General features: G+C 35.9%; 1 protein-coding gene across 2 annotated transcripts in view; it reads right to left on the bottom strand.

Moving 5' to 3' along the window:
• Positions 1-14,214, bottom strand: part of LOC129257070 (tight junction protein ZO-1-like) — a 60,716-nt gene that overhangs the window by 18,586 nt on the left and 27,916 nt on the right. For both annotated transcript variants that reach the window (XM_054895303.2, XM_054895304.2), the window contains exons 4-8: positions 9,571-9,627; positions 3,889-4,013; positions 3,206-3,308; positions 1,855-2,058; positions 268-490 (exon numbers count right to left, since the gene is read on the bottom strand). In XM_054895303.2, the coding sequence (XP_054751278.2) occupies positions 268-490; positions 1,855-2,058; positions 3,206-3,308; positions 3,889-4,013; positions 9,571-9,627 (712 nt within the window). The remainder of the gene's footprint in view (positions 1-267; positions 491-1,854; positions 2,059-3,205; positions 3,309-3,888; positions 4,014-9,570; positions 9,628-14,214) is intronic.

Raw genomic sequence — 14,214 nt, 5'->3', positions numbered from 1 at the left:
CTAATGTTGCAAGGAAATGGTTACTCTTCTCCCAGTAGAAAATTTGAAACATTATAACAGCATGCTAACCATTGCAAGAATAGTGCAAATATGAATAATGCCATCACTTTAATATTTGTAATCAAAGTTTACTGAAACATTTAGAGCTATGCTAAGATTCATGTTACTGTATTCATGAAATTCATCTAAATAAAGGCAAAAGAGATTTTATGTTAGGTACCAGACCCCTTCTCCTGCCCACTCTTCCTATGAATCAATCAATCTTACCATATTCATCCTCTTCATCAGGTGGAGGTGGTCTAGGTGGTGCTCCTCCTGATGATACTGCTGCTAGAAGAGGAGGAGCAGTGTATGCCTCTATAGAACTTGCTATAGACACTCTGTCTGCAGCAATAGGTCTTGTGATGTCTAAGTCCATACCATCTCTTGACCGTTCAATGATTGCATGAGCATCGGCTAAACTGACCTGTTCCACTGGGGTATTGTTTATCTGAAATCACATTATCAATGATCTTTGAATTCCTCCTTTATTTACACCAAAATAAAATCATCTACACGATACAAATAACGAGTACTTGCTGTTTGAAATTCCTTTAATTTAATACAGGATTAACAGTATCGTCTCAAGACATATTGAACACATCAATGAAGTTGGTACAAAAAAGGCTCATCTCCAACTGAGTTCAAATTAATTTCCATTTGATATACTACCAAATCAAATTGGAAAAGAGAGGATGTACATACAAGATATAAGAAAATATACTTTTCCTGCTTGTGAGGATTGCGATTCACATATTATTGCATTTTAAAAAGTAAATAGAGGTGATAGGTCTAAATGAGACCATGCATACATATTGATATGTGCAACAATTTATATCAACACAAAATTTTTTAGACATTTTTTTTTGGTTGGTTTTTAGGGATATATTTGAGAAGTTCTTCTAGAAAATGAGGAAATGAGCATTAATTTTGTCAAAAAAATCTAGCATCCGTTGAAAGTTAAAACAGACTTATATCATTTAACAAAAACTTGGCTTATATTTTTCACTACTCAAATATACTTCCCTCGATAAATTTCCATTATATGTTATACCTTGACTTGTATTGAAATGTGAAAATGCTTTGCATGATGATTGTTTATGCATTTTGCAAATGGAATCAAATAAAGTTCTGAATTGATATTACAGCATGGGACTTTCAGATTATTACTTCAAACTACAGCCTGTATGCATAATACCGTCCTCAGATAATAATATGAGTGGGTTCATTTAATATGAATATTCATATTATATTGGAAGGTTAAGAATGGAATACCAGAAAAATTCCAAGAGTTTGGGAAAATATTCCACGAATCACAGATGAGTGGCCTAACAAGTGGAATATGTCTAGTATTCCATGAAATAAAGCCATCCAATATAATTATTATTATCTATCTAGCCCCCCCCCCCAAAAAAAAAAAACATGATTGAGCAAGTCATGTCACCACAATCAGTTAATATGGCCTCACTTCAGAGGAACAAATTTGATCGTAGAAATGCGACCTACATGTAGTTTATTATGACGTCATCGAGTCTGTGCTGCGCATCGCAATACATAAATTGATGTACGCGGTGTATAATTTACGCATTCGCACATGCGCACTAGACTCTCAAATACGGTCTCATATTGAACAGCAATTTCTGTAGAGAAGCCAAAGGGATATTCGTCGGATTCCGGTCCGTTTTGGAATACGCTCTCATATTGAACAGGCAATTAAATGCAGATCAAAATATACGCTTTTGCTGCATCGCTAAAACACTCCATATAGATAATAATGATAAATTACTTTAAGTTTGTGAAAATGTTTCTACTCACCCTAATGATTTCATCTCCTTTCCTGAGACCCAAGGCTGCTGCAACACCATATTCATTGAGACTATCAACAAATAGTTTATACCCAAGTCGTATCCCATAGCTCTCACTCCTGCTTTTTGAAAGTCTTAGGGATTGCCTATTGTCAGGGCCATCGAGCTGTGTGTCTGAAATACGAGGGGGTCCTGTGACCTTGCGTTTATATGTCTGTGAATGAAAATTTGGAAGACAATTACAAGAAAAGATTAGAATAGCTTACAAGTTATAGTCAACATATAACCATGTAAAATAACCCATAGTTTTCCCTTTTTACTTAATTCTGCCAGCTTTGGCAAATCAGACGCATATTACTGCTTATTTTTTAAGGCTAGATGCTAATTTGTAAATTATGCTATATAACTTTGGCATATCATTATTGTAAACCAAATGCATGGGTTTCAAGATCAATACCAAGACTATAAATCATGAAAAGGTTATGGGTTTTGTTCTGTTATCCATTTGTCATTGGGTGCTTACTTCGTTTATTCAATCGAATAAAGAATACAAATAGCAAAAATATTATAATATTTATACATAGATGTAGGGTTAAAGCCCCCCTAAAGCATGTTGCAGATAATCTTGTAGCCGAATAAAGAGCCAATGCATGTATTACACAGATAACCAAGTCATCCCTTCTGAATGATTAATAAAACATCAATCATTCACTTAATGAAGTTAACTAGGACACATGTTATAATTTAGCATTAAGCACCAAACATGTTAACTAGAAACTAGAAAACTGCTGTCATATGTGACAAATTTTTTTTTTTAAAGCAAATGACTTCTAAATTGTACTGGCAGTAGAAAAAAAAACTTATGCTCCAATGGAAACAAAAGTAAAGAAGGATTTGCCCCCTGCAAATGATCCTGATATTGTGATGTTAGACTTGAACCATATAATACTTTACTGAATATAGAACCGCAAACATATATACACTCGACAACTGAAAAGGATAAACATTAAGCTTTGATAACAAACATGAATTGATTTTGCCTTACAAAAGAAAGGAAAAAAAAAAAAACATGCATTTCAATTTATACACAAGCTCATATTAGGAAACAGAATGGAGACTGCTAATATCTTTCCTTTTATAATGATTGGGTGACGTCTGAATATGAAGCTCCCTGGGAGGATAGGATAGATATTATCACGCATAGCACGTATACTTTCATAATTAAACCTAATGGACAAAGTTCCACATAAAATTCATAAAGTGCTTTGATAAGTAATAGCATGTGATTCATTGAACAATAAAAATAGACAGAGTATCACAAATGTGTATTTGACGTCGAAGAGAAAATGACTGACACTTACAATAGTGGCAACTTCTCCACCTCGTCTTAGAGAATCAAGTGCATGTTGATGATACACATTTTCCATGGGGGCTCCATTTATAGATAGGATACGATCATTCTTTCTGCAAATATACAACAAGAACAAAACAATAAAAGATAAGATTGAAATCTTAAGCCACTATTCTCCAGTTTTGTTTCATGGTTTGAGGCTTTCATATTCATAACATAATAGGCAATTGAAGAAAAAAAAATCAAGTCACAGGATTCTCTTTAAAAATGGATCTATCTTAAGATTATAGGAAAGTCAAATGCAAAGAAAAATTATATTTTCCATATCCGAGCATGAGGTTTTATTCATGTTGGTACTTTATGTACTCAAAATAATTTTCTATGCATGGGTCTTTATTTGACCACAAAAAAAAAACATTATGAATTCTGAAATGTGTAAAAATATTGTTTACATCTTAAAATTCATTGCAATTAGGAAGAAATCATAAGTGGAATGGAAGATTATCTTGCTATTATTCAAACCCAATAATTTGAAAATATATTGAATTGGTTTCAGACTTTCAGACAAATAATCTCTGTTTTGGTGCAAACCTGCCTGTGAGCTTTAAACTGGTATCCTTTATTTAACTAGGTTCTCCTGCAAAGTTCAATGGATATCACAGCTGAACATCAAGGTGATGAAAGGGGACTTACTTGACCAGGCCCTCAGCAGGACCATTGGGTGCAACATCTGACACAACGATGGAGGTCTCTCCACTCTGGAAATGTGGGTTATCCCGACCACCGCTCACTGCAATCCCGAACCCAATACCCTGGGCCTGAAAAGAAAGAGAATGATGGAAAAGTTGAACTTGAAGTGTGATGCATGAGTGTTATGTATACTGGTTTCATGAAGTTGACTCTTAGACTTTTCATTAATAACAAATACTCTGAATACGATGAACTTTGATCCTGGCCAATCAAATTGCATGAATACAAAGGAAAAGCTATTTTACCATTGATCAATAAATGAAATTCCTTTCCCCATTCTCAGTGCCTAAAATAAGGCAAGGAAACAAAAGAAAAGAAGACGAGACCCGAATGTGACTGGACTAAAAGGTTAGGGGGATAGGCCTCAGCCTTAATCTTTACAGATCATCAATGAAAATTCCCTCATTCCCAACATGAACCCAATTAAACTTTTAGTGACACCCCAATCTTCTTAAACATATTCAGGATTGAAATACTTTGCAAATCAGAATAATTGTGATGAGACTACTATGTAGGCCTAGTATACGGCTATATAAAACACATGTAAAATGGCAAATATAATTTTTCTTATCGGCACTCAGGGAAAAACCCTGTACTATACTCTGAAAAGAATGGGCAAAATAGTTTAAAGATTATGTTGACTGGTCAAGGTGGCCAAGGCCGAGTTCTTTCAGAAACACCCGTTCCCTATTCATCAAACTTTTGTAAAGAGTTTTGTTCAATATTCACCCAAGAATAAAATATAGGCCTAATTGCACTGAATAACATGATCATACTGACCTACATGCGTACAGGGCAGGTAAAATACATGTACTCTAAACGAGAGGGCAATATTAATACCATTTGAGCTTTGATTTCACATGACACTATTGCGATATATATCTTTTACAAAAACTTGTAAAAGTATATTCATGTCTACAGGCCTTTGCTGTGGACAATCATATGTAATTGAAAGGAAAATAATGCACTACCTGCACTTTTCATACATGTATAAACATCAATACATCTGTATATGCATTGATATAACATATTTTAAGTCAATTTGTCTACTGGACTGATAAGACCAGAATTTGTTCTCTTACATGTATCTTCTAAATTGCAAATATTTAAGGAAAAAAATACCTGTCACAACAACTCAACTCTGTATGAACTAGAGAACAAATTATCATCTTTTGCTTACAATTAATCACAACTGAACTTGGTGGGTTGACAGTTAAAGTATGCCTATGATTCAAAGATTGCTATTCAATATGCAGGTCCTGCATTGATGATCATGAATTGTATTGAGGACGGGACCAGGTCACAAGATGCCAGCAGCATCCTTTAACAATTACAAATATTTACTATTCAACTTGCTTTTTGTCACTGGTATTTTCATATTTTTTATGTATTTTGGCAAAGGAAATATTTAGTAGTAAGCACACTCGTTAACAGCTGATGACAACAACCCATCATTGAACTAGACATGACCGTCACGCTGCATGGTTATATTTCTTATTTCAAAGGTAAAAATATGGGATCATCATAAGGTCATGAAAGATAAACAACCTAGGTGACTGACATTGTGATTTAAGTTAATATCCCAGCTAAACAATGAGATATTTGGTGGATTTGATTGAAAGTGGTTGGGTGCACAAGATTTACAGAAAAATTGCTACGCAAGCATGTATGTAGACACCTATATGCTTTTCACACTGCACTTTTTCCCTTAGCCCCACCAATTTCCCGGGGCTAAGCTTAGCCCACTTCGTTTTCACACTATGTTTTAGCAAAGTGGGCTAGCACGGTAAATAGTACGGTACTATCTGGCCCTGCAATAAAGCAGGGTTAGCCGGCTTATTGTGGTGCTAGCACAATTGCGGTGCTAAGAGATGCAGTGTGAAACGAAACAGGGCTAAGCAAAAGTGGGGCTAAGCATTAGCCAATCACAGAAGTCGAAATCGCACGTTAATCGCGCTCTGTATGGTAAAATCATCAATATTTATGAGCTGTGTGATTGCCCGGTGTTAAGACGTTAACCCCGGCTAAGCAAATAGTATGGGGTTAAGACAGACAGTGTGAATCAGAAAAAAGATAGTACGGTGTTAAGGATAGTCCGAGGTTAAGGATAGTATGGGGTTAAGGAAATGCAGTGTGAAAAGCATACTAGAGAAGAATTGTAAAATGGAATGTGAGAATGAATCAACTCTTTGAATTGAGTAGCACTAGCAATGCATTTCAAAAAGTTAATACCAACTTGAGATTGAGAGTACCATTTTAAACACAGTTGCTGTATATTCCTCCTCATAAAGCCCACTTATTGCCCACTGGGTGTGATAATCCCACTAGTTGCAATGAACAACTGGTGTGATAGCATGACAAGTGAGCTTCACAAGTTAGACCAACTGGAAAAGTATGAAACATCCTACTCCAGACTAAAACGCTATGGGACTGGGATTGGATAGAAAACAGGGCAGGAAGGAGAGGTAAAGTCAAATTCAGAGGGGCTGAGAGCACTTGGGTAGAAATACAGGCCTTTTCCAAAGTATTTCTCCAATCTCTATATTTTTTTAGTACTTCTCTCTCATTACCTTGTTAAATTCCACAAGACATATTTGGTTTCTACTCTAGACATGAACCCTACCATACTTATGACTGAAGGTCAAATCACCCTTGACCTTTGCACTACAGGGAGGATGGTTGGTAGGATGCAGGTCAAATAGTCTCCCATGAAAATAGTACAGGCCCTATATTTATGAAGATGACTCTTCCTTCCATCAGAAATTCGGTTCCATTTTAGATTTTCAGTCACTTTTTTTTAAAAATTTTGAAACATTATACACAATACCTACTAGAATACAGGGGCGGTATTCTGAACATTGTCTTTTCTCCATATTTTATCTTTTCTCAGAGATATGACAAGATCGGTATTCTGGTGGATGTCATAAATTTTGTCACAAAAATTGTCATAAATTTTGTCTCTTCTCTTTAGCGCGCACCAAATATACGCGGCTTTAAATGCGCGTAATCCTTTTATACAAGCAAAATATGACAATAGTTATGACAGGGGGGTAGCAGTCACAATTTTTGTCATATTTTTTTGTACCAAATAACCCGATACCCTGCCAACTGAATGTCAAGCAAATAATGGTATTATTTAGATTAGATTGTGGTATTAGTTTCACTCATCATCCATGACATTTTTCAAAATTATTTTTTCATGATACAATTAGTTAGGCAGGGATGCCAGTTGGAATTGATCAGAGGGCCTGAAAATCACCTAGAATACAATATTTTGTACACAAAAGTGCTAAAACTATGGCCTGGAAATAAATGGCCAGAGCCTGAATTCAGGCTTTTGCCTGAAAACTGGCATCCATGGTTAGGCCCTACATATTAATTCCTCCTTTTTTTTCTCTGTTTTTCCTTCTTTTTCTATTTCTCTTCTAAATCCTTCATAGCTCCCTGTCTCTCTTTGTAATTAAGCGCATCAATGTATGCGTAGTTGCACGATGCCAGCTGCAGCCAGCAACTTTATTGGGGATATGCCCTACCATCCACGGGGCCTTCCTATTGGCTAGAAGGGCTCTCGCTGGGATCTAACGATGATTTTGATTGGTTCGCTTCCGAAAAGATGGGCGGGAACTTAGAGAGATATGACAGGGAAAAGACAATGTTCAGAATACCGATTTGTGACAATCATAGCGGTGTCACATCTCGGAGAGAAATGACAAAATTTATGACAAAAGTTATGACAGTGTTCCAGAATACCACCCCAGGTGTATTCTCGATAATGATTTTATAAAAGAGACTTTCCCTGCAGAGAAAACAATGACTAATTGACATTGCTACAATAAAGTTCATACCTACATAATTTTCCATTTCAAACATTCTCCTCTTTCTTAGTACGAGTCACAAATTAAAAGTCTTAGCCTATATGTAAGACTATACGTTTTGCTCATGGACAGTGCCTGTCAAATACATGTCATGTAGGCCTATATACCAAGGCCTGTCTAAAAAATATATACATGTATAGGCCTAGGCCCAGATGAAACATTTACAATATCAAAATAAGAGAGTAAACATTGTTGACGATGACATTGTCAATGAAAACAAAGTCAACTTCAAAAGACTAAGAGCTATTCCACCTCTGTACAAGGCGATGGGTACAGCCGTGTCTTTCTGTCTCTCATTATCATCACAGTTGGGAGTGGGAAGCATAGTCCATGCATTACTAATTTTTTATTTTAAACCAGCTGACTTAGGCCGTGTTTATGCTTCCACTTTTCAGGCCAGAATCAGCGTTTCCAAACGTGATTAGTCCAAAACACGGTTGCGTCCATGCTTACTATCATTTAAACGCTGTTTCAAAACGCCGATCGTAAACTCACAAAAAGGTGCGTTTGTAAACGTCGTTTGACCAGAATCAGGCTTTCTGGGGAAGTATAAACAGAACCACGATCGTAAACGTGTTTAAATGACGTCATTTGGTGCATGCTTCCGGTGAGATGAAAATCCGTGGGCAAATACAGTCGCATTGCTCCATGGTCGCATGTTACCTCCACGGAATTACCTCTCATCTCCCTTGTTACATTTGCATGTGTGATAATTGATTTAAGTACTATCACTAGTATTACTCTTCCAATTTGTCCTCACGATGAATGTTGAGGGATTTACAAAAAAAAACCTGGAACATGAGTTATAATGAGGAGACATCGCAAGATGCCCATAAACAAATACATGATTATTATTTTATTATGTATACTTCAATATTCTTTATTTTTTCTCACTATTATCCTCACCATGGTGGAAAAATATGGCTATGTCAAGTAGCTCCATGCAATGACTAAAACATCGGAAGTTGTTCGATGTTTCAGTCAACGTACCTTCCCCATAACAACTCTCGGAAAAAAAAACTTTCGAAAAAGGGCGTGCCCAATTTGACCTCGCTTTCCTGCTCAACGAAAATTACGATGCGAAGCCAGCTGGAGTTCGTGATTTCGCCTCTGAAAAGTGAAGCATAAACAGCACTCCCAGAACCACGTTTACGATCGGCGTTTTGAATCGACGTTTGAAAACGCTGATTCTGTCCTCGCAATGGAAGCATAAACACACCCTTAAAGAACTATTTACATCACATATGAAAATATTGCCCTTTAAAACCAATGAAAGGTTGTAAATAAAATTATTCAAATGGACTTTATCGCTTGTAATGTATACATTAGGTGTGTTTATTAATGCCCCTTAAAAAACATTTATTCTGCTGTGATGACATCTGAGAATATCTGATATATTGCAATGATTGCTATGATTTGATCATTATAGTTGTGGATGTGCTTTACATATGGTAATTTACAGATTTACAACACTTATTATCTGTTTATCTCTTGTTGAAGTATTGTATGTAGGCATACATCCAATGACCAACAAGCAATCACAAGATAATTCATGAAGAAATTCAAGGACCCTGAATCCAATCTCCTGTCCTACAGATCTGTTACTCACAACAGGCCACACCCCTTTCCATTCTTCTCTCCTTATGCTACCATACACCTTCTCTTTTCTATGTTCATTCACTTTCATTCCTATTCACTTCCTAAACCCAATCCCCTATTTCCGCCCATCCGTTAGCCATAATATACTCACCCGTCTGATAGAGACTGTATCCTTCTCCCATCTCACATCTACATTTCCTCCTCGATTCTGTAATATTAAAAAAACCATAAAAGATAAATAACACACATTAATTTGAAGAGGTCAGAAGAACAATTATTTACATAAGAAAAAAAAACACATCGAACATACATGTAATACATTTAGGCCTGCATCATTGTTAAATCTTAAACAACTAAATCGTGAATCAAATCTACAATGTAGGGCTAAAACAATATTTCTGATCATTTGGAAACTAACCATACATAACCCAAAGAGAATTTGCACTTCTTTTATCGCAAAATGCCCATGGGGGGCCTCGTACAAAATTGACCTGTTAAATTATAAACAGACAGTAGTAGACATCCAGTAAATATGGCAATGTTTGAACTGTCCACTGGCTTCCAATGACTGCAAACACAACCCAGAAAGGTGACTCTATTCAACATATCAAATTCTCTCAAACAGGCTTGGACAATCATATACTGCAAACAGTCCATACAATTTCAGCAAAAAAAAGGCACTACCCATGATTCTTATCTCCAGCATAAAACTTTTATCTACATAAGAATGGTTTGAAAATACCAAGAAATAGAAAATTATTTATTTTTCAAACATGTAATTTACACTTGAAATGGAAAACATTTTAACAAAATAACAGTCATGCCCACCAACCATCTCCCCCCCCCCCCCAAAAAAAAACACCCCAAATATTGAGCTGCAACTGTTCATAAGAAAACAAAGAAAACCTGTATATCCGTTCTTCACAAATCACCGGTCTCTAACCCTCGGTATAACATTGAAAAAATATATTGCTCAATATCTTTTAATAAGATTGTTGTCCATCACACCCTTTCCACAACATGCATGCGTAAATGCAGATGAAGATAATAAAGGGGGAACACTTTTTAAACCACTTAAGCATGGGATGAAGAGTCGCACCTTATTGAAAAGGTACATATAGGCCTACTTCCAGCAATTTTTATTGAGGTGTTAAAGTGGACAAAACCTTTCTTAATGAGCTGTGATTTTCAGCAGAATGCATGTATACTTTGATGTAGATGTAGACCTACTTGTTCATAAGAGTAGTTGACTCATCAAACAATCCTAACTTTATCTTCAGAAATAAATTCAACCCCCAGAAAAATAGGAAAGTCACATGATATTGTTCTCCAACATACACCCCCTCTACTGGCCAATACAGTCACACCATGCAGAGACTCCTGCATTCATTGTAGCCTTCGCACTGCACTCACTAATGCATGAAATATGTCTGTCAACAAACCACCCAAAACAGGACTCATTATGTCAACAAAAGGCATACTCATGGACTGTTTGATAATCAAATTCCAATCTATTCCCAATAATTATTCATATTCATAATGCAATACACTGAGCTGGAATAACAACCCTCTCCTTCAAACAAATTAGAATTCGATCTATAGCCTATAAGCCTGGGTATTGTTCAAAAGGCAATCGATCTACTGATAAGATTAAACTACATGTCTGAATTAGAATTGAGGGATCAGGCTTTCCATGGCATGAATTTCAAATGTAATTACTGTTGTCACATGTTGTCTAATGAAAATGAATGGAGTGCTTATTTGATCAAATAGCTACCAGTAAATCCTTTTAACAGGTACATTGTAAGCCTACATGTACATTGTACCTTGCACTTGCACCTTTTACAACAAAAAGTTTGTTGTAAAAATAGCAGAAAAAAAAATATGTTGGCAAAGTTTTGAGGAAAATCCATCAAAGAATATAAAAGATATTAAAGTTTTAATTATTTGATTTATGACATCATATGGGAGCATTGCTAGATATCCTAAGGTGACAGATTAATGAAATGTAATTTTCTCAATAAATTGAAAATGGTATCAATACACAGATCATTTCACACACGCTCCTAAAAAGAAACTGAAAAATAAGTTATTACGAACCATTAAAAAATTAAATTTATGCATTTTATATTACATAAGGGGCAACTATTCGTTTATGACATCATAAAACAAAAACTTGAAATTCTAATAACCTTCTCAATTGATTTTTTTCAAACCTTCAGCAATATTTTAATCATTTTTTCTGCTATTTTTACAAGAAACTTTTTGTCAGGGTGAATTTTCCCTTTTTAAAAAGAGTATTTAGGTAAGAATGCATTTCCCATTGATATGATTGACATTTTGAAAAGTGAAATAACGATAATAATGATAATAATCTAAAAGTAAAATCACATAGGCCTCCTAACATATTCATAAAGATAAGAAAAAGCTAATACACTAGGGGTAAGATACCAATGTAACGGAAATCATTCATTAAAAGAGATTCTATTCAGTTCACTAATCAGTGATTTACAAAGATGTACAAGTATTCTTTATTTTGCATTAATGAAGAATGTGAATAAAGTCATGTTTTAATAGCAGGCACATTACACTGCAGAGATGTATAACAATACATAATGTACACTTGGGGAGCGTTTCATGAAAGGACTTATCAGACGTTTTATCCAACAGTTACTAGTAAAAGTGCCTCTCATCCAATCAGAAACAAGGAATGTTGTCGGATCTGACAACATGTCAGACAAAAATGGTAATGAAACGCTCCCCAGGTCTGAACATTTACTTATCAATACACAAAAAAAATAATTGAATTGTGGGTTTCTGATTCCCCATGTACATGTACAAATATAACTTTGGATGTATGCCAATACATTTCAATCTTTGAAGATAAATTGAATCATTAGTCTACTGCCACAGGGCATTTTTCTATTATATCAGATGCTCATTTTTTTAAATCAAACTTTTCCCTTGGAAAAAGCAATTTACTCCATAATGTGAATTGCTATAAAGTCTTCAAATGTAATGGATACACGTACTGTCGACTTCATGCAGGAGCAGGGGTGTCCTTCACTTTTCAAGGCTGCACATGCTTATCAATTTCTTTATCTGATAATTCCATTTTTATTTATGATTTCAGCATGACATCATTAAATTGAAATAGAATTTGAAAACAAATGAAGTTGTCATCTCATCAAACATCCATTTGACAGGCAAACAATGCGTAATCATCCCACATAAATTCTCATTAAAAAATCACAGCAAGACTACAATAACAGTAAGAAAGTAAAAAAGTCAACCGACCCCCCCCCCCCCCATGCTTTCTTCTTTTTTTGACAGGGGTGTGCAGCAAGAAATCTCAAAATGGGGTCTAAGCAACTGACAACATGTCAGGGACAATGCTACTTGGGAACTGAATATTAATGTGTATGTGCATGTAACCACAATAGAAGAGCATATTTCATTTTTGTAGTGAGCCCTCTTAGTGTATCTTTATTCTTTGGCTATGTCCCGCTAATGTTTGTGATGTCGAGGCCGTTGAGTAGCAAGAAAGCTATGGAGATCATAGGAATTTGTGCGCAAGACCAGGGTACATGACCACTGCCTTTGCTATTTATTTCCCTTGGCCAGAGAACAGTTATGTTAGGAAGGTTCTTCACCTCTGAAGCAGGGCTGCATGAGCAGCTTCTGAATGGAGTCTGTGTGGAACTGAGTATCTGTAGAACTGAAATCCAGGTCTGAAAAGGGGGGTTGTCAAAGTAGCATGTTTTTTTTCCACAATATACATTAGTGCCCCCCCCCCCCCCGCATGCCCTATCAAAAATGTTGTTCATTCATAGTTTCATACTCCCCTATTATCAAAGAAACCCCCACTGACCCCATGATTCTTTCATCCCTTTCAAACTGAAGAGGGAAACTCTGTTTGAGTAGAGTATGGACTCTTTCTTTCTTTTCAGATGTCCTTTTTAAGAAAATTATACAGGCGGGTGTTTTCATGTTTTTGTTTGTTTTGCTCTTTGCTTCTCATAAAATTCTGCAGAACAAAAGAATTAAATTTTTGTTTGCCCTGCCCAGCCCCATTCTACATGTAGATCTCCCCTGTATATAAAAACATACAATACTGCAAAGCTTTATGACTATCCAAAATAAACAACCATCATAGGAAGAACTTTTAAAGATACATGTGAACAAACAACTTGCAAGTTCAATGGCACATGGCACATACATGAAATGTTTTGCTCTCTTCTGTCTGATCCTACCATACTTAAATCCCTACTTGTTATTTGCACACGTCTCACGGTCTCACTGAAATGTTGGATCATGTTAGCAATCTCTCTTGTCAAGAGACAAGAGGTGTGCCTGGGAATAAACAAGCTGGTTAATTCAGAAGTGTCCTGCCCCGTTATCATAGCAGACATAGTACATATACTCCATAAATTGTTAGATCTGAAAATGAAATTGAGAATAGGGCCTATGGTTGCTTTCACTCTAGGGTGGAAAGTACAGAGCAGAATCACTGTAAAGAGCACCTGCATTCCATTGCAGAACTAGCTTTCATCTCTCACCAAACGGGCTGGCATACCCCAAAGCTCAAATGTCTCCATTTTGGAAGTCAAATTACAAAGCATTTCATACATGCTGGTTTCATTTTGTATTCCTTCTCTTTTCATCTGAACTGAGGCCTTAAGCCATGAGGTGGAAGTTATTTTGGCTCAAACCAAAATACGATCACATTCTTTCAAACATTGTCATAGGTAGAGGTTAGATGCTGCCCATTTTCCCCATAGCAGAAAAGGTTCAG

The sequence above is a fragment of the Lytechinus pictus genome, chromosome 3, assembly GCF_037042905.1.
Source record: "Lytechinus pictus isolate F3 Inbred chromosome 3, Lp3.0, whole genome shotgun sequence".
NCBI classification, from domain to species: Eukaryota; Metazoa; Echinodermata; class Echinoidea; order Temnopleuroida; family Toxopneustidae; genus Lytechinus; species Lytechinus pictus.
Note: the sequence above shows the minus strand (reverse complement) of the source record. Positions and strands in the feature narration are given on the sequence as shown.